The sequence below is a fragment of the Zootoca vivipara genome, chromosome 7 (genome assembly GCF_965207765.1).
Source record: "Zootoca vivipara chromosome 7, rZooViv2.hap1.1, whole genome shotgun sequence".
Lineage (NCBI taxonomy): Eukaryota > Metazoa > Chordata > Lepidosauria > Squamata > Lacertidae > Zootoca > Zootoca vivipara.
The window spans coordinates 66,864,443-66,890,724 of record NC_142590.1 but is presented as its reverse complement, the minus strand read 5'-3'; the positions used below and the strand labels follow the sequence as shown (position 1 = coordinate 66,890,724).

At 41.8% G+C, this 26,282-nt stretch overlaps 1 protein-coding gene across 10 annotated transcripts in view; it reads right to left on the bottom strand.

Annotated features, from left to right (window-relative positions):
• The window catches only part of TOX2 (TOX high mobility group box family member 2), a 327,518-nt gene that overhangs the window by 93,576 nt on the left and 207,660 nt on the right, over window positions 1-26,282 (bottom strand). For 6 of the 10 annotated variants that reach the window (XM_088674521.1, XM_035123036.3, XM_088674523.1 and 3 more), the window contains exons 3-4: window positions 8,730-8,975; window positions 3,874-3,936 (exon numbers count right to left, since the gene is read on the bottom strand). In XM_088674521.1, coding sequence (XP_088530647.1) covers window positions 3,874-3,936; window positions 8,730-8,975 — 309 coding nt within the window. Of the gene's footprint in view, window positions 1-3,873; window positions 3,937-8,729; window positions 8,976-23,653; window positions 23,698-26,282 lie in introns of all 10 variants that reach the window. The other 4 variants (XM_035123039.3, XM_088674526.1, XM_088674522.1 and 1 more) reach the window with 2 other exon arrangements.

Genomic DNA, 26,282 nt, shown 5'->3' with positions numbered 1-26,282 from the left:
TGGCACAATCCCTAACAAATCCATTAGCACTGGGAATCTTTGTTGTCTAAATGGTTTTGCTTGGGTTTGGGCAACATGGCTCAAAAACTTGCTGTTACAGACATGTTACTGTATTTTCTCTCAGTCTGAATTCTCTGTCTAATATTACTGTCTTGCCTTATAGAGATGTGAGGATGAGCAATATAAGTTTTTATGCATCAGTTGTGCTATGGATATGATCAACAACAAAAGTGATGTAAAATATTAACATGCATACTTCTGTGTCTTAGAGAGACAGCTGAACACATCTTTTACTTGGAAGTAAGTATGCCAAGTTAGTTCTAATGAGAAATCTCCAAGGGAGACATTATCTTTATAATCACATTATTGTGTCAAGGCCTGAAATGTAACCAAGGTAATACTGATTTGTGAACCCAGCACTTTCATATATTAAGCAAAATGCAAATAATGGACAGAGAAAATCTGCAGTGAGGTCAGAATGAAAAGCGTGTACCCCAATGTACATGGGTGTCCCTATCAAAGCTTCAATGAATGTAACATTTTGATCCACATTCAAATCCAACAGCAGAAATCCAAGAAACTCCATGAGTCTCACTGACAACAGTCAAAAGAAGGGTGACTGGCAAAAGTTACAAGTTTTTCCATCAGACGTCAGTCTGCATATTAATATTATAGTGAATGATTTGCATGCTTCTGGCACCAAGTTCAAACCCTTAAAGGGATCTCAGGTAGTGTAACTGGCAGAAAGGCCTCTGCTACAGGCCTTGGAGAGCTACTGTGTCAAAGCATGCAGCACTGGTCTGATTATTATATGGTAAGTCCATATGGTTGGAAAGGCTAAGTGATGCCATTGCTCTGAATCTTGCCACACAGTCTGCCAGCTGCTTCCCACTTTCCTTTCTTCAAAGAGCCTGTCCCCACCTAATGCAGATCCATTATTTGAAAAGCAATGAAAATTTCAGAGGCTTTCATTGACATATGTGGATTTCTCAGCAGGTGCAGGTGTTTGAAATAGATTGCTTCAGAATATTGTATGGGGGAAGTGAGAAAGACTCTCACAGCCACTAGTTTTCTATTGAATCCATCAATGGAAAAATAGGATGAGCATAGGTGTGGGTTGTGGCGAGGTGCAGGGTTCACTGTTCAGAGAAGGTGCCCCCACCTGATTTCTTGCACCTCTCCTTTCAAGCCACAGCCTCCCATTCAGCTGAGTCCTCATTCCTTGGGGGAGCCTTTTCAGGGAGCACGGGGTCAGGAAATTCAGCTTCCACCCACCCTTTTCTGCAGGGATATCTCTGATCAAAAATTAAAATCAGATTAAATCATGTGTTTACCAAAAACACAATACCAGAAGGTCTTGAATACCAGGTTTCAGCTTTATGTGCCTCTGGGGATTTATACCTGTACAGCAGCCACCAGGAATGTTTCTCTATGAGCTCTTACAGTCTGCCTTGCACTGTTACACCATGAACACAGGAGTATGTGCATAGAATTCTGTTGTGCTCATGGGTTCTCTAAATAGGGCCACTGTCTCAAGACCAGCTTGGCCCACTATCGAGCATGACAGGAAAGCTGTTTGCACCACTCTGAACGTTCTCTCATTCTGGCTGCAATCTGTCTTTTGTTTCTGACAAATGAATGTATTTCCAAATTCCCCTCTGAAAATCCATTTCTTGTTGACAGCTCTTTAACCCAGTCTGCTCAATAGATGCCCCCCACCACCTCGCCTTTCACACAGTCTGTCTCTCAGTGCTGCTTCAAGTTCCTCGCCAAGATGCTGAAAAGATCTCCCTGCTGTATCAGTGCTAAAGATAACGCTCTGATGATATTATTCCTGTGAAATGAACAGCTAGAAAGTGCTCAGCAACCTTCTGGAGGCTTATATCTCTCTGCGTACTATGAAGGGGCTAGAGAAGGGGCTGGCTGGGGGGGGGGGCTGCCTGCTCAACTGAAAAATAAAAGGAATCCATCACATTGGTATGAAGTTTGCTTTTTTCTTGCCCCGTTTTGTTAGCTACCCCTTCTTTTACCCACCCTCATATTTCTTATCCTCCATTCCTTACTTATTTCCAACTCCCTCTTCAATGCCTAGGAGATCTAACAAGGCTTTACTCTTTCCCCAACCAACTCCTGGTTTTAAGTCTCCTACCAGGGCAACTGCGGCTATTTCCATCTCAAAACCAGGTCAGAAATCAGACTGGGGCAGATTCAATTCATCAGTCTCATTTAAAACTGCCTGGAGTTGAAATGCCACCACCCGCTCCAACACCAACTCAATACAGTCATACCTCGGGTTGCAAATGTGATCTGTGCAGGAGGCGTGTTCGCCTTACTTATTTACACTTGTTTATTTATTTATTTCTATTTATAACCCGCCTTACTTCTTCATGGGACCCGAGGAAGCATACAAGTAGTTTCTAAGCAGTCACCCATCCAAGCTGTGCCCAGACCTAAACCTTCAGCAAGGTGATCGCTTGGTGTGCCTTCAAACCATATCCTGTTTCTTTGACAAAGCAAATCGGTTCCTAACACTCATCAGATCCAGTAGTAGCATCACTACTACTCACAGCTGCTTCCCACAGGGACCATTTCCCTACATGATTGTAAAACATTTAGCATGACATAGTTTCTAGTGTAGCATGTGAGGCTGTTCATAAAAAAATAAAACATGTGTGGGCTCAAAATAGCCCCCTTGTCTCTGTAACAGCATCCTACATCAGCTAGGCCCCAAGAAGAGAAAGGAACACATCGACATCTGTGGTTATACCTCAACGGGTGAATTTCCTCCTCACTTTGTTCTTTCATAATGAGAACTTGGTGTATGCAGGTTATTTATAGAACCAAAGTTTATTTTATAACCATTGCAGCAGGATGTGGTCTAACTATTGACCACACTCCCTTTGCTTTAGCGAAGAGAACATTAACTTTTTTCATATCTCACAATCAGTGGGGATGAAAGGAGAAAATGCTCGACAGGTGCAGAGAGGGCAGAAGAAAGGGAGCACATAGTCCTCTAATGGAGTTTGAAAGTTTCAAAACTCAACAAAGCATTTCATCAAGTCATTCAGCGAAATATGCATTGGATGCAATCCATCAAGCACTGTGGCTTCATATTGTCCAGTAACTTAGCTGGGTTTATATGGGACCAGACACAATTTCAACTGAAGTGAGCTGGGGGGGATGGAGTCACAACAGTAGGGCTTGTGAATCCAGTGAATCCACTGGATACTTAAAAATACAATCCTATGTGTGTTTATTCAGAAATAATTCCAACTTTATTCACTGCAGCTTTCTTGCAGTTTGTAGGGTTGCAACTTTAATTTAGCCATGAAATCACAGTCCTACAGAGGCTTATTTGAATCGCTAATTTCCTATACTTGGACAAGCTTTGGTCAGTCACTGGAACTCAGTGGCTCCAACAAAGAAAGATTACAACTGAATATCTAAAAGCAGTACAATTTTCAGTTCCGAGGAAGTACCCATGACCCACTGAGTACCCACTGAGCTACTAAAAGTTTGTCAGTTTCTTCCAAGCCATAGTTAAGCTTCCTTGACCATGTCATAACATGGTGTTTGGATTGAGCCACTGCCTTACTCTGCATTTCAGATGTTTTCCTTATGTGCTGCTAACTCTAAAGCATTGTTCTGCTTTCTGCACTTCTAACTGCTTTCAGCTTTCTGTCACTACAAAAAAAACCTAAGAATAATACTGATTATCTAGTAATCGGAAGCGGTAACTCTTAACATCATGAAAAACAGACATCATGAAACGAAAACGGAGGTTAAGATTAATTCTCTGCATATGGGTATGTTAAATTAAACATAACTGCACATATGCATGGAGTTAAAAGCTCCATTTCTGAAAACACTTACCACATGCTGCAAATAGTTACTCCTGTGCAGTCCCATGGACCTCAGTGGAAGGCAATCTAATGACTAAAGCAACAGGGTTGGGAGTTAGGGGAAACAAAGAATCCATTCCATGCTTTGCCAGTGAATCATTTATTCATTTATTTATTTGTTCCCCAGCCCTTCCTACATTTAGGGCCACTAGAGTCACATGGGCTCTCGCTGTCCTGAGAATTAGCTATTCATCTGTATACAATGTTCTGAAGATTCCTTGGATAAGAGGCAGTAATGAGCAGCTGCACTTGATCTCCTAATTTAAAAACATGACCGTACAAGATAATACCCTCTTGTTGATCCTAACTGATAACATATATTTGTGGCTGTAGTTTTTGTGTCAAATCACATTGGGACTGGGGGAGAATTTGGAGTACAGGAATACATTTTGATCACCTTGTCTTTGACTCCTAAACTTCTAGCAATTAAGAAATTTCACTTGCACTAAAAATATAAACCAGCATAATATTAGTATAACAAATGCTAGCAAAGTCTGGACAGAGACAGAGAGTACAGCACAAATTACCCTAAACAAAAAGGGATTGCCAGTTAACAGTCTAGGAATACCGTCTGTCACAAAAGGAGAGAGCAGTTACTGTTTCTCTTGCTATTCTCATCACCCTGCTTCTTTGCCCACCCACAATGTGACATAACAAAACTCTTTCTTGTTTCACTAGGCAAAGGGGGAAGGTGGCTACAAGATGTGGGTGGGTTGGGGGAGCAGGGCAGAAGAAACCTTGGCTGCATCCTCCTTCTCAGCTACGGGCTGTCCAAAGAGTCATGAAGTTCCCCCGGGTTGCAACCTGGCAACTCTACAAACAGAAACACACCAAGAGTTCTTCTACCCTTAGGTTGGATTGGTTATATGTGAGGTTTGGCACAATAATATGTGCTTGTTTCTATGTTTTGGTTCACACCATCCAGCTTTTATATATTATATACATGCCTTTTGGGAAAATAGATTTTGACATATTGAACACTTTAGGATCTTTTGGGCAAGAGGTTGTGCAACAATAAAATGGAGACAGTTCACTTCATTGTGGCATTGCACAATGAATTAGTATTTGGCGGGTATAAGCTATTAACAGAGACAAAGTTTGAAACCTGTTTGTTCTGCCCATAGGATTTCATTCTCCCTCCTGTGCATGCAGACCTTTCATTAATGCCAGTTGAAAACTGCAATGTATTTAACGGGGATAGATGCTATCAAGGCATGAACATACAGCAGAAGTACAGGGAGTACATGTCAATGGAAAATAATGCCTGACTCGCTGCGACAGGAGAGGGCCTGAAGATCGTTTTAATGGCAAATAGAAACTCGAATGTCTGACAAAAAGGTAGAAGTGTTTATAATTTTGGCTTAAAACAGAAAGACAATTCACTTCCTCAGTGGCCTTTTTGCTGCTCAGAGCCTTGGGGATATATCATGCTTCCAGGGGCCTTCATTTAAAGTGAAACACTCTCCGTTGAGAAATGGCTGAGAAACTCGTGACTTCTCCAGATTTTTCCTTTCTTTTCGTTTTTCATTTTCATTACAAGGGGGAAACAAATCTTAATATCCCTATTCTACGCTTACAGCACACTAAGCCCCCTTCTTATCTTCCTGCAGCTCAGTCCTGATTTATTGTCATGATGCTGCATTTGTAAAACAGAACCATAAAGTAAAGAAGAGAACATTTCCCAAGGACTACTCTAAAATAAATTATTTCAGATGTGTAGAAGCTGCTTAATAAATCCCCCTATTCTTGTTTCTTTGGGTATTTTAGAAACTGATTTATAAGTGCAATATCTCCTCTCAAAAATGAGACAATCAACGCAGGATAAAATTATCATGTTATGAAAATAGGGGTCAGGCATTGGGGCTGCACTTTAAATTAAACTGAGGGGGGAAATATCTTTCATATGAAATTGACTCTTTTGTCTCAGAAATGAATGTTTTAATCAACTCGGCTGAAGAGGAGCCCTAAAGTAATGTTTGATTTCATACAAGGTGCCTGTTGGTTTTGAGAAAGCCATGACAAGGAGAGGGATAAGGTGAATCCCCTCATATTAAACACACACAATAAGACATCCACCACAAATTTAGGGGATGATGGTGCGAGGGTAGGGCTGAGCTTCCTCCACTATTGTTTCCTATAAAGTCTACTTGCTTTCCAGAGTCTGAGCCCACACCAGAAAAATCAATTGGTTTTTAGATAAAAGGCTTGTATAATTGCCATTATATTAACTGAGCAAAAACTTACATCTGCATCCCACCTTTCCTCTAAAAAACAATGTTATCCTCACAAAGGGCTGGTTCAGATTTACCACCAAACCATCATCTGTATTACCCAAAACTTCAGCTCTAAGCCATGATTTGTATTACAGATATATAGGCAAACCATGGTTTATGTAGCTTCCCTCTTCCCCTCCCACTTTCCTTGACAATCACAGGATGCCAACCGAATGACAACCTCCAAAGGCAAAGCAACAGCCCAAATGATGGTTTACTGATTTACATGTAACAACCAAACCGCCATTTGCCCGAATTATGGTTTCAAACCATGGTTTCAAGTTTTGGATTGGCAACTACCCACAAACAATGGTTTGTCAAATGGTAATGATTCAAGCATCACAAACCACTGTTTGGCTTTGTGGAGCATGATTTATAGCATTATGTTCGAGCCATCTCATGAAATAATTATATAGGAAATTTGGCTGAGAGATAAGTGATTTATCCAAAGTCAAACAATAAACTTCATAGTCTGGTAGGACTTTCAACTTTCCACATTCAAGCCCAATACTGGACCCACTACACTAAAATGCTCATCAGGTGTTAATGATATATAACTTTTAAGGTGCCAAATAAACACTTTTTTATTTGCTCAACCATTTGGCAGCATTTAATTTCTGACTGCTTTAATTCATGATTTGTTGGCTGATTTCCTCATCCCTATTTCTATATATTTACTTTTTATTTCAGTGGATAGCATTTTAAATATTTGTTGTAAACTGCTTTGGGGCTAATATTGTTGGAAAGATGGGATATAAATGTTTAAATAAATAAAATGATGCATGCAAGGAAGCTAATGATGAAGGAAATAATGCATAGCTATCTAATAAAACTACTCAGTAATATCCACACTGCTCATGAAACTATAACTGAAATTAAGGCAACATGGATTTTTTTTTATTTTCAATTTTTTGCTTCCCATTACAAATTCACCTTTGCTCAGAGCAAACACTTTAGACATTCTCTCCCAGATCTAGCTTTTACATATTTAAGGATCCCCCTTCTGCTATTTTATGCAAAAGTGTAGCATAGACCTTTTAAAGTAACACAATAAAAGGTAATAATTTAAACAATTCTGCATATGCAACAGGCTAGCAGACTGGAGGCGAGACTCTGCTTCCTCAAGCAGGGTTTCCATCAGTTTAAATGTATCATTTGTTTACTCAACTTCTATCCTGCTTTTCCTTTCTAAAATCGACTCAATGGAAGCTGGTGGTTTGAAAGGGGGACTAATGGGCAGCTCACCTGACTTTTCTCATTGATGACTTTCTTGTCTTTTTTCTACTTTTCTACCTTTCCTCCTTTTAGCTTTTTCTGGCTCCTAGGCTGACCGTACATCAGGAATGGAGGAGGACCATACAATAGACAATCATTTACAGGAAAAGCAAATCACTCTTTGCTTGGGCCCATGGAGGCTCATCCATGTAGCGCCAAACCATGGCTTGAGCATTACATGTGAACACTGCCCCTGTCACTGAGATTAGGTACAAAAAGTGGACATGGTGGTCAGGAGAAACCCCAATTTTGCTTCAGCCAGTTAGTGTTACCAAATGAGAGATGACAGAATGAGTGCATGAGTTCTCCTGCCTAGACTGCTTCCCTCTTCCATATATTTGTGTAAACAAAAGGTGAGCTAGAGGAAAAGATCAAGGACAGACTCTCTCTAAAGTTGTTGTTGTTGTTGTTGTTTTTAATTAAGCTATATGGATGATTGCAGGCATAAAGCTTGGAGGTCTAACACTGGGCATTTACTTTAACATACAGATGTTCACTTCCCCAAGCATAAAGTAATGTGGATGGATGTGATGGTATTTATATTCCCACTAAACTTATCAACAAAGCAATGAATGGGAGACTGTAGAAGATCTCTCCCTGTTTCTACAGATCAAGCCACAGCACACAAGAAGAATAAAGCACGTACATGCAAGTCCCTAAAGGCCCAAATCAATATGTATGGCATTATATACACAAAGAGTGAAACATAAAACCAGCACATGAATACATCTTAGTCATTAGCAGGGCTTTAAAAAAAAGCAAGAGAATTTCAAGCCAAAAAAGTGAATAGAAAAGAATTATGAGCGTGACCAAATTGCTATAAAGGAGTCAACTGTAGAACTTTCAGTTCTGGTATCTAGTTCCCTAAGGTTGAAAAATGATTGGTGGTAACTCACTTTATTCGATTCCCCTGTAAGTCATGCTTACCCATGAATGTGCTTCTAAATTCAGTCTTTTCATAATGAAAAATAAGTGATACAAAACAGGAAAAGAAAGTGTATTTTTAGTAGGCCAGCAGAATCTAAAGGCTCAATTATATAATGCAGATTATTAACATATACCACAAGACTCTGCTTACAAATAAGTATTTTTATTCTGCATAGTCAAGAGTATTATGAATGCTATCAATTAAGAAGGAGAAGCTGACCTAATAAAAGCTGTTCCAGGTATTCTATGACCTGGAACCAGCCTAAAAGGACTTCAAGTACCAAACAGGATGCTAATGGCACACACCCAAGGTGTAAAATGAAACACAAGTAGAAAAGGAAAGGTTACTCACAGTAGGTAGCTGACTAGAAAGAAGGTGTCCATCTTGGCTCAACATGTTAGATACCATGATGGCTGGGAGGTCCATATTCTGGTAGGAGTATGCTGGTATCAGGCTATTTGGAGGGAGACTGTGGCACAGTGAATGATATCCAGTTTCATGATCCATCAAGTGAAGGAGGGAAGGGTCTGGGAGGTTAGGAGGAGTAATAGGAGGGATTTCATAATCTTCATTATTCTCATTCTGACCATTGTATGTCTAAAACAAAATTGAAAAAAGACATTCTTATAAAGCTGATCTCTCATTGCATTTATCCAAAGTGTTAACTGATAGCCGCAGTTATACAGTCTGCCCACCTTCTGCAAAAGCTATTTTAAGAACACAAATAATTTGAACGAACTCTTTACATGAATAAATTTATTTTTTAAAAAACCCACAATATACAAGAATAGAGTTATTTGTGTGGTGCGGGGCAAACTCACACATTGCCTATTTACGGGATAGTAAGTCTCACGGAATTCAGTGGGGCTTATTGTCAAGTAAGCATGAACAGAACTGCAGCCTAAAAAGAAGAAGAAATTATAAGAGAATGCAAAACACTACAGGCACCTTCTTTCACAACCAGTCAGATGACAGCAAGGCCAGTTTGGTGATATATCTATGCTTTACATTTTGAAAATTGAGCTGGTATTGCACCATTGGAATCCTCATGGTAATACACATGGATTTTAGCACCGGGGAATCAATACTGAAGGAAGTTGTGGCAAGGGAACAAAATATGACAATATTAAAAGCAATTAAAAACAACTTGTATAACTGCATGCAAGATGGCATCTCTTTTCCCCCATCAATAGCACTGTAGCTTCTCCAATGTGGATACAAAATATATGCACATTAAGATTGCTCTGTCCATTTCAAATGAGGTAGCAGATCTACATGACATGAGGATCTACTACATTCATTTAAAAATAAATACAGCACCATCTTCAGGCAGAATAACTCAGCTTGCACATCAAAGCTCTTGTGCCCATAAAATATTGCTGGATAAGTATACTTGTGTTCACCAGGGAACCATAATGATCACGATGCAAAGCAACATCTTTCTGATGTGTTTGGTTCCCACAAAGGGTGGGTCAAACTCCCGTACACAAATTAATGATACCATCCAAAATTAAAGCAATCCCACTTTGACTCCGCCACACATGCACTGCCACAGGTTTTAGGTTGCATCTTAATTTTTGCCTAAGTTGCATTCTACTTCATAATATAGTAGATTATACATTACAAGTAAAGCTACATTTTAATTTGCTCACACTCCAGTGAAAACCTCTGTATTCATTCCCACACATACACCAAGCTTCTACATAGGCGAGCTTCTCTACTGACTACAATGTTTGTGACCAGTGGTGGCCACTGAGGTGGCAGCAGCTGAAAAGCAACTGGGGTGGTGGAGAAATCCCCATGTTTCAGAAGCACCAGGAGATATGCAAGCATTGCACAAGAACATGATTGTTTACCAGACAGTCTCCTTAGCCCTGATGTCAGCAAGGGTAGCTATCCAAAGAGCTACTATGCGCAAGCACAGCACTGGCAGCAATGCCCACTTCCCCCATTGGTATGGAGGAATTCCCACTCTCCTTTGATCACCAACCAGCAGTCGCCAGCACTTTCACTTAGCAAACTATATCACCAGCCATTGCTGCTTGGACACATTCAAATGCAATGAGAATGGAAGGGAAAGGAAATGGTTTCATAAGCTCAATGTTCGGATTCTGTATACCTAAGGCAGCCCTAGATCTCTTACCCTTCCCTTTTTCTGCATCCTTATTGCTTATTTCATCATAGAGGAAGAGACTGTATGAAAAATATTTACAGAGGGAACAGAACACTTGTACATAATGATTGGATACATAAAGTTGTGTTGATGCCCCCAGTCAAGAGCAAACTTTTGTATTTCTGTAAGGGCAATGGGGAAACCAACAGCATGGTTTTAACCTACATAAGTCAAATGAAATAATGGATTTACCATCTATTTCTCCCCAAAGCTATTTGCTCTGGCATCTTAAAGCATATTACAATCCCTCATAAGCCTGATCCTGCCTTTCCTTTTGATCTGCTGCCCTTACATTGATGATGAGAACGAAGAACGCAAGCTGAATCCTCAGTTTATCTTGACATTCGGGAAGGGTTGAACTGCTATTTTATGACAGATTTCGAAAACCCTTGCTACGGAGCACTACAGTCCACTGATTCAGTCAGTGTTTTTATAAAGCACAAGAACAAAGATGCAAGAAATGGCCATTTTGTTGCTGTTGCCGTTGTTTAATTAATGTAGGGGGTCATTCTAAATATGCTTCCTTGTGATTCGATGACTTAGACTGGGGCTGTGATACACTATGAAAAATACCTGGCTTTCTTAACCTCCAGAAAAAAACAAAACAAAACCATAATAAAATTTAATTTTAAAAAAAACTATAGGTGAGATACAAGGCGTCTTATCTGCTCAGCATCTTTTACTTGCACAATGTCCAAACACTGTCCAGTCCAACTATAACAGGATGCTTTTCTTGTTCTGCAGCAATTACTGAATCACAAGTGTATTATGAGCCAGAGGTTCATGCCAATTTTGTACATTTCTTTGCATGTACATCAACTTACCTAGATACATGGTAAAATGTGCCAATTCTATGTCAAACTATAGAATTCAACCCTATGAGATGCATAAGGTTGTATCCAATGCTACTCCTAAATGACTTACTTAGGTCCTACTCTGAGTAAAAGTTAGTTGGCTACAGCCCACAGCATTTAATCTGTGGCTGGCACCTTCAACATTGGGGACAGCTCTTTAAAAGATGCACAGATTTGTGGTTCATCCCTATTTCCTGCCATTGTATTTGTGTGACACTAGCAGATTTGCATGACACATACAGAAATGCACAGATTCGGCCCCCAAACATGGGTAATCCAACATTTTTGAAACATGGGCGTAGGCAGGGGGGGCAGGAGGGGGCAATTGCCCCCCCTAGAAGCAGGGCCACTGGCCAGCCTGCCCCACTGCCCGCCCGGTGCCGTCTCCCTTCTCCCTGGCTGGCTGTGGGGCGGGCGGCGGGAAAGCACCAGAGCCGCGCAAAGCGTTTGGCTGGCTTTCCCTCCCTCCGCCCCACAGCCAGCAAGGGAGAAGGGAGACGTCCCTTCTAGCCGGCTGGCTGTGGGGCGGGCGGAGGGAAAGCCAGGCAACCGCTTTGCGCGGCTCTGGGGCTTTCCCTCCACCTGCCCCAGCGATTGCAGAGGGGGAGGAGGGGATCGGAGCAGCCCGATTTCGGGCTAATCCTGGCTCCCCCTCGTCCCTTCCGATCGCGGAGGGGGAGGAGGGAGTCGGAGCAGCCCGATTTCGGGCTGATCCTGGCTCCCCCTCGTCCCTTCCTATCGCGGAGGGGGAGGAGGGAGTCGGAGCAGCCCGATTTCGGGCTGATCCTGGCTCCCCCTCGTCCCTTCCGATCGTGGAGGGGGAGGAGGGAGTCGGAGCAGCCCGATTTCGGGCTGATCCTGGCTCCCCCTCGTCCCTTCCGATCGTGGAGGGGGAGGAGGGAGTCGGAGCAGCCCGATTTCGGGCTGATTCTGGCTCCCCCTCGTCCCTTCCTATCACGGAGGGGGAGGAGGGAGTCGGAGCAGCCCGATTTCGGGCTGCTCCGATGTGGCCCCGGCCCCGCCCCTTGGCCCCGCCCCTTGCTTCCCGCCCCTTGCCCCCCCCTGATTTTCATCCTGGCTACGCCCCTGTTTTGAAACCAGAACAGGAAGAGATGCAGGGGGACATAATGCAATTCTGGCAGTTACAGAAAGAAAGACTCCAAATGTGAACTGCAATGAAATGAACAAGTTAGAACTCTTGAGACCAGAGGAGTATCCTGGAAAAGGGACCATAGTTGCATATATTGAAGGAGGAGGTGGAGATGTGATGAAGGCATGATAAACAGTAACACAAAACAAATGTGAATAATGTAAGGGATGGTGTTATGGCTTATAGATGAAATTGCTTGCATATAACAAGAGAAAAATTAAGGATTAAACACAATGATGCATAGTCTAAAAACAGGAAAGGAAAAAAAGAACTTTGTTAAATTCAAAGTTGAGCTTCTCCCACTGGAAACATTTTTGTGTGACTTAGCAGAGGTATAAAAGTACTTCACGGTAATCTCTACTACAGGGACAAAGTGTGAGTATATTATATGCATGCAATCCAGCCAGTAATTTCCAACCTTATGCTGGTCTATGATTCTTTACTCTTTATATGTTTTCATATAAGATGGAGAAAATAAGGGGAAAGAGAGGGTAAGAAAGACAGATTATTTTTTGAAAAGTTCTAGCATCTTAATTACCAAGAGTTAAATGCCTTTAAATTTAGCTTCAATCTTCGTGTCCAAAATTCAGGGCAGCATTCAGATGGCACATGGATACCAAAGTATCTAACAGACAGACCACAACTGAATATTTAAGATACCCAGTGTAAGCAAAGTTAAACAGCTTCTGAAAATAGCTATAATCTCAAATATACAGGCCAGTTCCTTTCCTGTAAAAATCTGGAAGCCAGCAATGAGCAAGTTGCAAGCAGCACTGAGCATTTTCCACGTAAATGTCCACCACTGCTTAAGTCTATATTTGACAAAGGAACAGAGCTGTGTTTGCCACATCCAGTAGGCTGGAATGAAACAATTGCCTCTCTGTTCTGGTCTTATCAGAGGGCTGCACAATGCCACTCAGTTCATGGAGTCAGGCACACAGGAGATACATTGGAATCACCTCCCTTTTCCTTCTGCAGAATGAACTTGCAAAGAAAAGGAGGGATGCATAAAGTGTGGGTCAGAAATTTTTTGAAAACGGATTTTCCTCCCAAAGCTTTATTTTTTTCCTTGGAAATGTTTCCATTTCATTGCTATAGTAGTAACGAAGAGATGCCACGCAGAAGAATGGTTATCAACGTATGGTACACAGTTCTTTGAGTTGATTGTCAAGAGTTATCAATACTTTTTTTGTTTCTTAAATGTAAACCTATCTAAGCACATGCTGTTGTCTTAATTTTTTTCAATGATTCCAATAACAATTTCTACACAATTTAACATTTCAGTCACATTAAGTGTGCTTTCATTCTTTACCTCAAATATTTCTGGTCAAATACCCACAAAAGACGAATGTAGGTTGCTATCTTTAGCTTTGTTTGCTCAATGCAAATAAAATAAACAGGGTGAATTAGATCATGCTCTAGGGTATCAGAATTTCCCCCAACATAAATTACCATATGAAAATCCCCTGAAAAACATTTTCCCTAGAAAAATCCCCCTAAGGAAAATTTCGAATTCAGAGTTTTCCAGAAAACCCACAACACTGGTATACAATAGAAAACCATTGGAGGGGGGAGGAATTACATTACTAATAAAGACTCCCCTTTTGATCACCCACCCCACCCCCACCCCAAAGACAAAAAGCAATGGGACAGAAAGAAGAACAGTTCCCACAGTGTTTTTCTGGTGGATCTTCAGTGTGGGTCTTGTATGTCTGGTATCTCCACTTTTTTCATTCGGACACAAGTGTAAGGTCATTAGTTCCAATCACTACCGTAGGGCTGGCTGATGTCAGCTTTTCAACATCGTGATGAAAAGCAGAGGGGGGAACAAGCTGCATCGGCCCCAGCCCCGCAAGGCGTGAAACCACCTCAGCTCCCTTGGCAGGAATGGTGGTTATTTCACCCTGGCGCCTCATAGGGCCAGGGCCAACACAGCCTGTTTCTTCCTCTGCACACTGGTGCTGGCAGCAAGCTCCATCCATGATATACCACCGAGTGAGGGCACCATTAAACTCTGGCCCTCAAACTGCTCCTGGGTGATGTATCAATACATTGCTCATGTCTACCAATGACATCAGAGGGATACCATGTCAGTTTCTTTTCAGTGGCGTGATTCCATGTTTATCTATTCATGGAATACCAAGACATGCAAGTAATGGCAGTCGCACATATATACACACCTGTATGTATTTTGGGAGGGGTGTGCTATGCACACACACAAAAGTCCAGAGACTCTCACTTATTTATTAAAAATGCCTCTATGTCGCCTCTCTGAGGCTCAAGGCACCTTTCAACAATAATTAAAACCATAAACTATAAAAATGCAATAAAATAAATAAATACCAAACAATAAAACAACCATTTCTGGTAACAGCAGCAGTGCAAAGCCTTAGCAACAAATCTTAGCAGTAGCAGTACAAAACCTCATTAAAACTCAGCCACCAAAAGCCTTCTAGAATAGATGGATTTTACATCCTCTCCAAATGGCTATCAGGCACCCTTGACCTCAGTCTTATTTGGTACAAATCCCTTTTTACACCAGCTTCAGAAGCCTTTTTTTGCATATGATTACAGACCTTAACAGTTTCCTCCAGAAGGAAGAAGAGTAGTTAGAACCTGCTCAGAGTAACTCATTGCTCACAGAGCTTGCTGCTCAGACTCTAGGCTTCTTGCTGTAACAGCAAACGACAGATCTGATTCTGGAAACTGGGAAAGAAGTCTGCTCTGCTCAGTGGCAGCCATAACTGCAGCAGAGAAAGTCTGGCCAACCAGGGTTTGCCAGGAACTCTCAGTGAAATTTTCCTCAGTTCCTCTCAGCTGAAGTGGGGATAGGTAACTCTTTGCAACACCTGTTAAGACATTTGAGAAACAGAAGCAAGCCTGACATTAGGGTGGTCAGCTGCAAAGGTGGGTGGAGCTCTTATGCCTATTGTGCATAAAAGGGGAACTGCTACAGACTGTCCTATCTACAGAGGAAAGAACAGCTGCTCTTGCTGAAATGTCCTATTCTAAGTAACTGCTAATGGTAGAGGACCCCTGTCCTGCTTTGCATCAGAACACTCCAGATGCCATGCAGACATAATCTTGCCCAGAGCTTGCTGTTACTCAACATCTTTGAAAACAAACCCTTTTCTTGTGCCTCAGTTCTCCACACATGTAAAATGAGTTGTAAATGAAAAGTGTTTTCAATTCTATAGAGAAGCAGCTCAGTCAAGACATTGTGTGCAATTGTTAATCACAAAGAACATTACTTGGCGGAGCAAGAATCCAGGGGAAATGCTTTCCTTAGAAACCTGACAAATATTAAGTGACCCCAATTCTCTGTCAAGTCATGTTCTCTGTGATTATCTGCTGGGATCCTGGAAGCTTCAGACAAACATTGATTCAAAGAATGCTATTCACAGTTAGCAGGATGGAGATTTTCATCATTATTGGAGGTAAATATTGGTCCGGTCAAATAACATTTAGAGGCAAACATAAGTTTAAGAGAGAAAGCAGGAGAGAAATTGTTTCTGGTGAACAGCAAGGAAAACAGGCAGAGCAATATAAATTTATCTGTCAATGCAAAATGGGACAGGGTGGGCTTTTGCATCCTATCTTAGTATGTCTTCCAATAGACCAGCTGCTCACACAAAATGCTACACATCCACTACTGTCAGGGTTTCAAATGCAGCAGTCCCCCACTATTTTACTAACCCATGGCCACACAGCCAAGCCCTCTTCAGCATATATTGCTGCATTGCCCACAACTAAGAACTCACTGTTGCTCGTCTGCTAGCCTTCCACGCAGCAGTAGAATCCCATTTGTGAAACTCTATCATTTGTGATTCTAATACACAATTCCACTACTGTGTGATGCCTTCTTCAACTTGCTAGGCCTTCTACTTCCCCACAAGGAATAGGGGTCAATACACTTTGATGGGTTTAAGTAACACACCAAGAGGGAGTGAGAAAAGCTGCACACACAGAGATGACACCTTATTGGCAGTATTTCTGACCCAGGTTTCCCCCTATGGAATCTGTGGCAAGCACAGGTGCAACAGGATCATATGACAGTGAGCCAGGACAAGGAGCAGCAGCAAAATACCATTCTTCCAGTAGCAGTATATGGTTGGGATTGAGTGTTCTCACTCGGGTGACCCTCTGCAAAGGACAATTGGACTCCTATGGCTTCAGTAGTAGGGCAGAAATGAGAATATTGGTCAGGGTAGCCTTTCTCACCGCTGCATGATGCAGCCTTGTGCTCCTGCCACCCTCAAAGTAAACAGAGGGTCCCTGGGAGCAGCACAGCGGTCACCATCAGACCCCTTCAAAGTTACTTTCAGTACAACTTCAACAGGAAACCTGGAGTGCATATTTGTCCCATGTCATCTGTAGCAAAATTAAGTAAATTGTAGGCTTTTAAACAGCTTCCCAATCCCCTCTCCCCAGTCTCCCTTTTCTTCTCCTTTTCCAGAGCTGAAATCCTGTCAAATATAGTGGATAGCACAGGGCTATAACTTCTTATTATGTGTACAGCGATTTTATGAATTCAGTGGGGAATGAAATGCAATTTTGTCAGACTTGTCTGTGTTCATAATGACCGAGTCAAATTAATCATTGCGGATAATACTCCCGTGTCAGCCATTCAAGAGATTTTTTTAATAGAATTTTTCTGATTCATGTCTTGCAGTACATCAGATCTGTAGTATTGCACCACTTCTTGAAATCAGGGCAATTATAGCTTCTTGTTGGCTTGTCATTTTCCTAGAATAAAAATGTCTCTGCAAAAGTCACACACTGTACATAAACCAAAATGAAAAACCAAACTATCATTACAATTAGGCTGGATCTAAGATTTAATGTCTTTTAGAGACTATTATTTACAGGCAATACATAAAGTATAAGGTGCAGCAGTGAAGATAGGCTGGTTTTATCACAACGCATGCCGATTGTGCATAAGTGTTGTCAGGTCTATCCTTTCATTGTTCTGGGATGGTTCTGGATACAGAAATGGCACGCCAGCAAAGCAAACACAAGGCAGGCAATAAGTTTGCAATCAAATGGTCCCTCAAATGCATTCATAAAAAGGCATCCAGAAAAGCCCACAAAAGTCCCAAAGGACTCTTGCTCAGGAAATCTACAGTTCAATGAACTATTACCATCATGGCAAATGTTCATGCCTGGAAGTAACAGCTTGTGCCACACAATCTATACAGTGGTGGCCAAACTTGGCCCTCCAACTGTTTTTGGACTACAACTCCCATCATCCCTAGCTAACAGGACCATTGGCCAGGGATGATGGGAATTGTAGTCCCAAAACATGCATTCTTTGCATGCAAAAGGTCCCAGGTTCAGCCCCCAGCACCTAAAGGTATGCCTAGGAAAGTCCAGTTTCTGAAACCATGGGAAACTAGTGTCAGTGAGTGTAGACGATACTGGGGAAGATGGACTAGCTGCTCTGACTTTACATATGCTCCTGGTCCTAACCAGAATTACCTATTACCTATTAGGACCCAAACAGAAAACTCTGGCTTAATGACAGCTTATTCATAAGGAACTTGACTCAGGATCAAACCATGGTTTAAGAGCCTTGTTAGCTAACATGAAGCCAAGTTTCTCATTTCAGTTATAACCAGGGACTCTGATTTAAACACACACACACACACACACAGTGCTAAAGCTGAATTGGGATGGGATGAAAAGAAAGCTATTATTATTATTATTATTATTATTATTATTATTATTATTATTATTATTATTTCCCACCCTCCCCAGCCAGAACCGGGGTCAGGGTGGCTAGCATCAAAATATATAATACATTAAGACATAAAATTCAGAAATTGACTGAAATACATCTTAAAATCGGATTAAAATCAAAATAAGATCAGATGGCTACCCACAAATTATAACTATAACTATAGATGTCATTCTTAACTCACTGAACCATTATTTAGCAAGCAAAGGTTGGTGTGTGTGAACTGGCCCATTCTTAAATTAAAGATAGAAAGTAAGGCCAAGCAAGTCCTGTAGCAGTGGTGTCCAAACTTTTTTCAAAGAGGGCCAGATTTGATGAAGTGAAGGGCCGTGAGGGCTGACCAAAGGGCCAACTGAATTTGTTGACCTTTTTTTAGGATTGAAGTTGTTGAGGTTTTTTAAAGGAATTTACCCCAGTTGTTGAACTTTTTGTTAAGCTTTTTTTAGGGTTGGAGTTAGTTGTTGACCTTCTTTTAGGATTGAAGTTGCTGAGGTTTTTTTTAGGAATTTACCCAGGAAATAAATTGCCACAGGGGCCGGATTAAAATGACCGACGGGCCAGATTAGGCCCCCAAAACGGACTTTGGACATGCCTGCTGTAGGGAGCATGAATTAGCCCTCTCAAAGTTTTAATCTTTCTCTCAGAACACTATATAACAAACTTCCACGATTAGCTGTATTTGAGAAAACCAAGCTTGAAACACTCTTGGGATTCTTGAAATAGTTCCCTACATCTTTGAATTATTTATAAAATGTAGAAAAATGCTATTTCTAAGTATCATTTATATATCACTTTTAATTTGCAAAAAATACTTTACAAGATTGTGTTCATTGTCACAATAGGTGGGCTCACTCTTACTACTGTTTTTTGCCTAAATGGAATTGGGACAGAAAACCTAACACAAAGGAACCATGGCAGGGATGGGAGTTGAGCCTGTATCTAATTCCAGCTCTCCAGACAGTGGGAAACACATTTAAGCTAATTTTGTTTTTAAAGAAAATTCAGATAAAATACAACAACCATGCTCTGAAACTTCCTCTTTTGCCCAAAACAGGGACAATAAGAGATGGGAGATTTTTGGGCCACCAATGCCCTCAAGTGTGTGACAGTGCTGCTGCAATTAACTCAGGGCAGATCCACACAATATGTTTAAAGCATATCCAACAGACTATTAAAGAACATGACTTCCCCCAAAGAATCCTGGGAACTACAATTTTCCCTTCACAAAATTCCCACCACCCTTAACAAGCTACAGTTCCCAGGATTTGGAGGCAGTCATGTGCTTTAAAAATACATGTTGCATGTGCAAGTATGGTTTGGGTTTACCCACACTGTCTCTTTCCCTTGCTATATGGGCTGTTGGGAACTCTTCGCAAGCCAAATAAATAAATTTCAAGGCACATGTAGCTTGCAAAGATCAGAAACAATGACAGAGTGCATTTGACCCTCAAGGGAAGTCCCATGCAAACATGCCCTTGCACAAGGCCTTATTATTCTGCTCCAAAGGAAACCCACACCATCTGCTTTTAAGACAAACTTCCATTTTCCCAGATAGTGAGCAATCAGAGCTCCTATGGACAGTGTCTCTGGCAGCCCAAATGCAAACATGAGCAGCCTTTACCAAGTGTGTGGTTTGGAAACATTTGCAAGCCGCGAGTTATCTTAATGTGGCTCCTGTAGCGTGATGTTTTCCAACCACAGTGCAGAATTATTCCTGCGGTAGCATATATGTGAAAACTCTTAATCCATCTTCTATGCCACTTCACTCCAAAGATGAATCTCGTTAGATTTAGTTCTTAGGAATGTATTTGAACAAGCTGTATGTGATAAATTCCGCAAGAATCATTCCAAAAAGACCCCCTGAATGCATGCAGAACAGTATACTGAAATTGGCTCTGAGTTACCATACAACTACTATGGAACTGTTAACGAATGGCAACTTTATTGCAGAGATGCACTGTATTTACTGTACATAGAACTAAACCCAGGAGGCTTTAATCTATACGCTATTTAAAAACAGTCTTAAGGACCAGTGGTTTGTGACATGTCTCAAAAGAATGTTCACACGATTCTGCCATTTTTGACATATAATACACCTTCCTAAAAGATGGTACAGTACATTGCAAAAGACTTATAACTTCTTGGACCCCCCCCCCCGTTACTTGGTACTGGGCACCTTACAGCCAACCACAGTGGCTTTATTCTTTCTACCAGAGGCACCATCTTCTTTATGTGATTGGGGGGATCTCTGTTCATCACCCTGACATCATCACACAGAGCCCCACCCCCTTAATCACATAAGCATGTGAGCATGGGGAGGGGGAGCTGTCCAGCATCTAGTAGGCTACAATACATGGTGGGTTCTGCAGATGCTCCCTACTGATTGGGATAAGCAGATGGGTGTCTGGTATACAAATACAGTTTGTTGGAGGGTAGCTGAAAGAGTGGATTCTCCGCCAATATTATTTTCTGCCATTTAGTCCACACTTTCAGGATGCCATCCCAATGTTGGGGAAGAAGTAAGAAAATCACTGTGTTCCTATTCCTGCATTTATAGGAACTGGGACTTGTGGCAACAGGTACTTTTTCAACCTTAATCTGTGCCGCACAAACAAAAGCAAGGTGAAAAAATTGCATACCCAAGCAAGTGTTCAATTTTCTTCCACAATTTATTCAGTTTGGGGATCTATGAATTATACTTCCCCACTGGTTTAGCTCTGCACAGCATGAAGAAAAATCTATCTCTGCCTTGGTTTTATGCCCACATCTCTTTGCTGAAACCTCGTCCCCTTTTTTTCTGTATTATGGCTGCTTGTGGTTGAGAGCCTCTGTCAAAGTTCATTCTCAACTGCCAGCTGTATCTCCATAATCATGTAGCATCCATGACCAAGAATAGTCTTCATCCTCATGCTTAATGAAAAAAGGGATTAACCCTTTCTTAAACCTAAATTGTTTTACTTTTCCTTCCTTAGCTCCCTGGCCCACCCCCACCCTTACAGGAGACAAGGCACTATGGCAATGTACAAAACTCTCAGACCAGTGCCTATTCTGCACTCCTCCTCAACTCCTCTGCTTCTGGATATTGTTCCCCATTCATCTTTCTAGTCCTTTAGGCCTACTGCTTACCACCATGCTCAGGCCTCTGTCCCTGCTTCCTGATGAGCTGCCACTTCTGATCATTCCTTGTGCACACAGGATTTTGCTGGTGTCTAATTCCAATAGGTTCATTCCATTTTCAGTGGCATTTATTTCATGTATTATGTTTTTTACTGCTGTATTAGATTTTTATTTTTTTTACAACTGCCTCAAGACGGATGCGGTAGGCTGTATTAAAAAATGCTTCAACTAATTAATTATTTTCTCTCCCTGCCTTTTTTTCAGCACTGCTTCAACACCAGAAATGAGCCTGGCCCAGGGGGGAAACAGCCAGAGGGAGTTGGAAGAGTAGCAGTGGGCAAAAGAGGATCTTACCTGCCTGCTGCTTTTCAGCTAGAAACTACCCACTCCACAGTTTCACTGCAAAGTGCATTTGACGACATCCCTCTGCCGTCATTAACTGCAGTTCCAACCTGAAATCCACCGATCAAATGTGCATGGGGGTGAAAGGAAACAATAAAGTTCCTGTATGGAAGAACAACAAAGGCTGACGTTCTTCGTGCATTATTGAAATGGAGACCAGACCAGAATGCAGCATAGCTTCAGATTCAGGAACTTTCAATAAACGCTTCAGAAACATGGCCATAATCCAAGATGCCTCTTTTCAAGCACACACAAAAGTGTGTGAGGTCCCAGTGAGACCTGAAGTGCTTGCTCTCGCTCTCTCATACACACACACACAGAGCAGCAGCAGCAGCTGGTGCTGCTGCTTCTGAAATGCATTGCAAACAGCTTTTGAAGCTCCCTTAGTTTCATGAAGTAGTTTGGAATGTGATCCAAAAGGGCCAGTGTAAGGGGTGGGGGGGAGAGAAAGAAAAAAATGTCTCTGGACCACAATATTAGCCAAATGCTTCCTTGGATTGCAGCCCATTAGTGGCCAGACTCTTCATTCCATATATTCCATCCTCCTAACATGTGTAACATAGTTCACGATAACCAATATAAATGTAAAACACAAGGAATTCCCCCACCCTCAAAGAAAAAGCTTCTTAATTCCTATGGGTATCTTTTATGAGTACAGTGGTACCTTGGTTTAAGTACACAATTAGTTCCGTAAGTCTGTACTTAACCGAACTTTCCCATTGAAAGTAATGGAAAGTGGATTGATCTGTTCCAGACGGGTCCGCGGAGTACTCAACCTGAAACATACTTAACCTGAAGTATGAGTGTAATTGGTTCTGGAAGTCCGTACTTAACTTGAAGCGTACTTAACCTGAAGCAAACTTTCCTATTGAAAGTAATGGAAAGTGGATTAATCCGTTCCAGACGGGTCCGCGGAGTACTTAAACTGAAAGTACTCAAACCGAAGCATACTTAAACCGAGATATGACTGTAAAGCAAAACATGTCCATCCTCTTGAAAACTTTTGTAATGTGTTGTTTTTTCAAAGGGCACGTGAACATATTTTTCATTTATTTTATATTCAATCAAAAAAGAAAGAGACAATTAAGGGTGAGATTTTTCAGGAAGCCTCAAGGGCATAGTTGCACAGGATCTCCCACAGCTGCTACTCTTAACGCATTAGCACAAAACAAGAAATCGCAGGAAGTTGAAAAAGCAAGTACCTCCCTCCATGCTGTCACTCCTGTTGTGAAGAGGGAGTATAGTACTGAGTACAGGCACCCATCTACAAATGGAACAGGTGGGGAAACTGACAGACCATGCAGGCTGAAATTGCCAGTGCTGGTAGATTGTGCTGCTCAGGTGTGCTTGCAAATCACTTCTCTTCAAGCCCATCATAAAGAAGCGCCTTATGGACCAGATATCCTAATCCCTTTTCCAGCAAGGAATTGTCCAAAGATCTAACTGGCCCGAAGTCCTTTGCCATATCCACTATAATGCCACAGTTAGGCATTATAGCTGAACTCGTCCTTCCTTCCTAAAGTTGGCAACATTTTCAAAGCATGCAACTTTTGCGTTTCTCCAGAAGACAATTACAGCTTTCCTCCCACCTCCACACTGTATCCCTTTCCCCTTAAAACTGATGGTGTCTGTTTAGCACTGTGTAGCAGATCTCAGAGGAAGCTTGCATAATGTGGCAGAATCTAGCACCTCCCCCAGGGTGCCCAGCTGCTGCAGAAGCAATTTCACAGCTCATCATCCATTATGAGATTAAAATAATTTTTTCCTCCCGTGAAGTATTAATAAATTGTGCAGGCAGCCCAGAGTTAGTGCCATTTACACAAATGGTAGTGAATCACCCACCTAGTTATTTCTTAATGGATTGTGTCTCTGCAGCTCTCCTTATCCTGTAATTTAAGAAACCAAATTTACAAACCATTGCAGATTGGTGTTTGTTTACATACATTTCTCTACGTTACCACAAGGTGGCTCTGATTGTAGGGGGACTGGGCTGGACAGGAGTACACAAATACCGTGTTTCCCCCTTTTTAAGGCGTAGTCATAAAATAAGCCATAGCAGCATTTCTAAGCATTTGAGAAATATAAACCGTACCCCGAAAATAAGCCATAGTGATAGGCGCTGTGCGGAAGAGAGCACTGAGCTCCCCGAGTCAGCAGCAGCAACGCCGGCCGCAGCAGTGTTTGCTGAGTCCTTTCTTGCTTTTGGGACTTGGTTACTGTGCTGGCTTGGGATGGTGTGTGTGCAATTGCTGTTGCTGCTTCGTGTTTTTCAGCTGGATTCTCTGGGTTCTAAGCACTTTCCCCCGTTTGTTTGCGAAGCAGCACTCGGCTGCAGCCCTTGCCTCTCCCCGCGGCTGCAGGAGGCTGCAGTTGATCGCTATCTCCTTTTCCATTTCTTTTGTCTTTGAGCACCCGGCCCCGCCCCCTCTCCCCTTCGTGGAATGAAGAACGGAGTTTTAGCAGCATTTCCTCATTATAAAAAAAAGGTCAGGAACTTTTACTTTAACCTCAAAAATGGGATATTTCCTCTCTCTAAAAACAACTCTGACCTGAACACCAATAAAACGGGAGTAGATCACCTCCAGTTTATAAATCCGCAAGTAGATCGCAGTCTCCTGGAAGTTGGGCTCTATACTTTGGCTGATTGCAAGCCTTTGCATCTTTAAAAAACAAAAACCATGCGCCTCTCAGTCTTAATTTTTCTTTAATTCATCCCCCTATACCCTCCTCCAGCCATTGCCTCCTTCCATTCCTTACCCCCCCTCCCTCTCTCCCCACTTCCCTCACTCCTGTGCGATCTCATTTAGTCATATACTTGCTTTTTCTGTTGTGTTGTCTATTTTATATTTAATATTATTACCCTTTATGATGTTATTTTTTCCCTTGCGATAATTATTTATTTTTTATCTTTAACTAACTTTCCTTTCCATATTTTTCCATATATAACTCAACACTTTCCCATTCCTTCTTAACTCTTTGGATAGAGTGCCCCCCCATTATTGTTGTTAATTTTACAATTCCTGGATTTTTTATGGAACCGAACAGCTCGGGTGCTTCAGAATGTGCCTTCTGTTGCTACAGGGCTATGGGGCTTCACTATTTGACCCCCCCCCCAGGTTGGGATTTTTAAAGTAGTTCTGTGGGTCCCAGGGCGCAGAATCACCCCCGATCCTTTCCTTTGTCTAAACAGACCTCTTCCCCCCTGACTTTGGAAGGCTGTGCTTCAAGGGTGATACCAGGGGTTTTTTAAGACCTGCGCCTCTTAAGGATTGTTACGGTCCATAACTTCCATTGCTTTCTAAAGGGTTGGGGGTTTAAAGCACTGCCACCCCCACCCCACCCTGCAGGCGCTCGGAACTGGCAGCGCCAACAACGCGCCCAGCAGCGCGCAGAAGAGAGCACTGAGCGTCCTGAGCCAGTGGGTCCCAGTTGTACCAGCACTTTTTTAAAAAAAAGACACCCCCTGAAAATAAGCCACTGTGTGTTTTTTTGAGGGAAAAAAGTTATAAGACGGTGTCTTAAAAAGGGGGAAACACGGTAGGTCTATTCATAGAGAGAGAATATATGACTTAGCAGAGCCCCACAGTCAGTAAATAAATCCATGGCATTTACTATAGAACGACACCAAAATTCATGTCAATCGATACAAGAGGGGAAGTGCACTTATAAAATGAAGTCCAAGTCCATGTTCAAATCCCTTAAAGAATTCACTTACATTCCCTTCTGGGGGCAGAAACTCACTGAAGCAGCACTGATGCAATACAGGCTCTTTTGAACATACAGGGGAGATAGGAAGCTCAGCTCAGAGCTCTGCTAATGACTCCTGGAACATCTCTGCTTTGTTAAAATGTTAAATAAAGCCCCTATCTTTAATGTTCAAACTTGCACCAGCTAATGCCTCCAGCCAAAAAGAAAAGAAAAGAAAAGCATGCTTTGCATGCTTTCCACCACACCCGCTACCTTTGTAGGTATAAGGTAGGTGCAACTTTTTTAAAAAAAGAAAAAAAAGAATGTGTTTAAAAAGTACAGCTATGAGCAATTTGGTGTAACCTTAACAAAAGGCTCTCAACAGCTGACGCTGAACTGTTGAACTCAACTGCACAACACTAGAGAGGAGCTGGGGAGTTCAAAAGTAACCAACTTTTGAATGGCGCTAAGGCAAATCTTAAAAAAAACAAAAACAAGAAAAAACAGGAAGTTAATTTCAAGCTGCAACTGTAAATGCAAAGAAGAGTAGATGCCAAAGATCTCTGGACCTTTGCAGACACTCAACTTTTCCTGGCCAGACTGTGTACGTGTACACACACACACCATTTACACATAAGGTCACTCCAACTAGGAGCAGATCCACACCTTTTAATGTTCATTCAACACACATTTCAATCACACGGCTTTCCCCAAAGAATCCTGGGAACTGAAGCTGGTTAAGGGCAAAGAGAGTTGTAGCTCTATGAAGGGGTAACCACAGTTC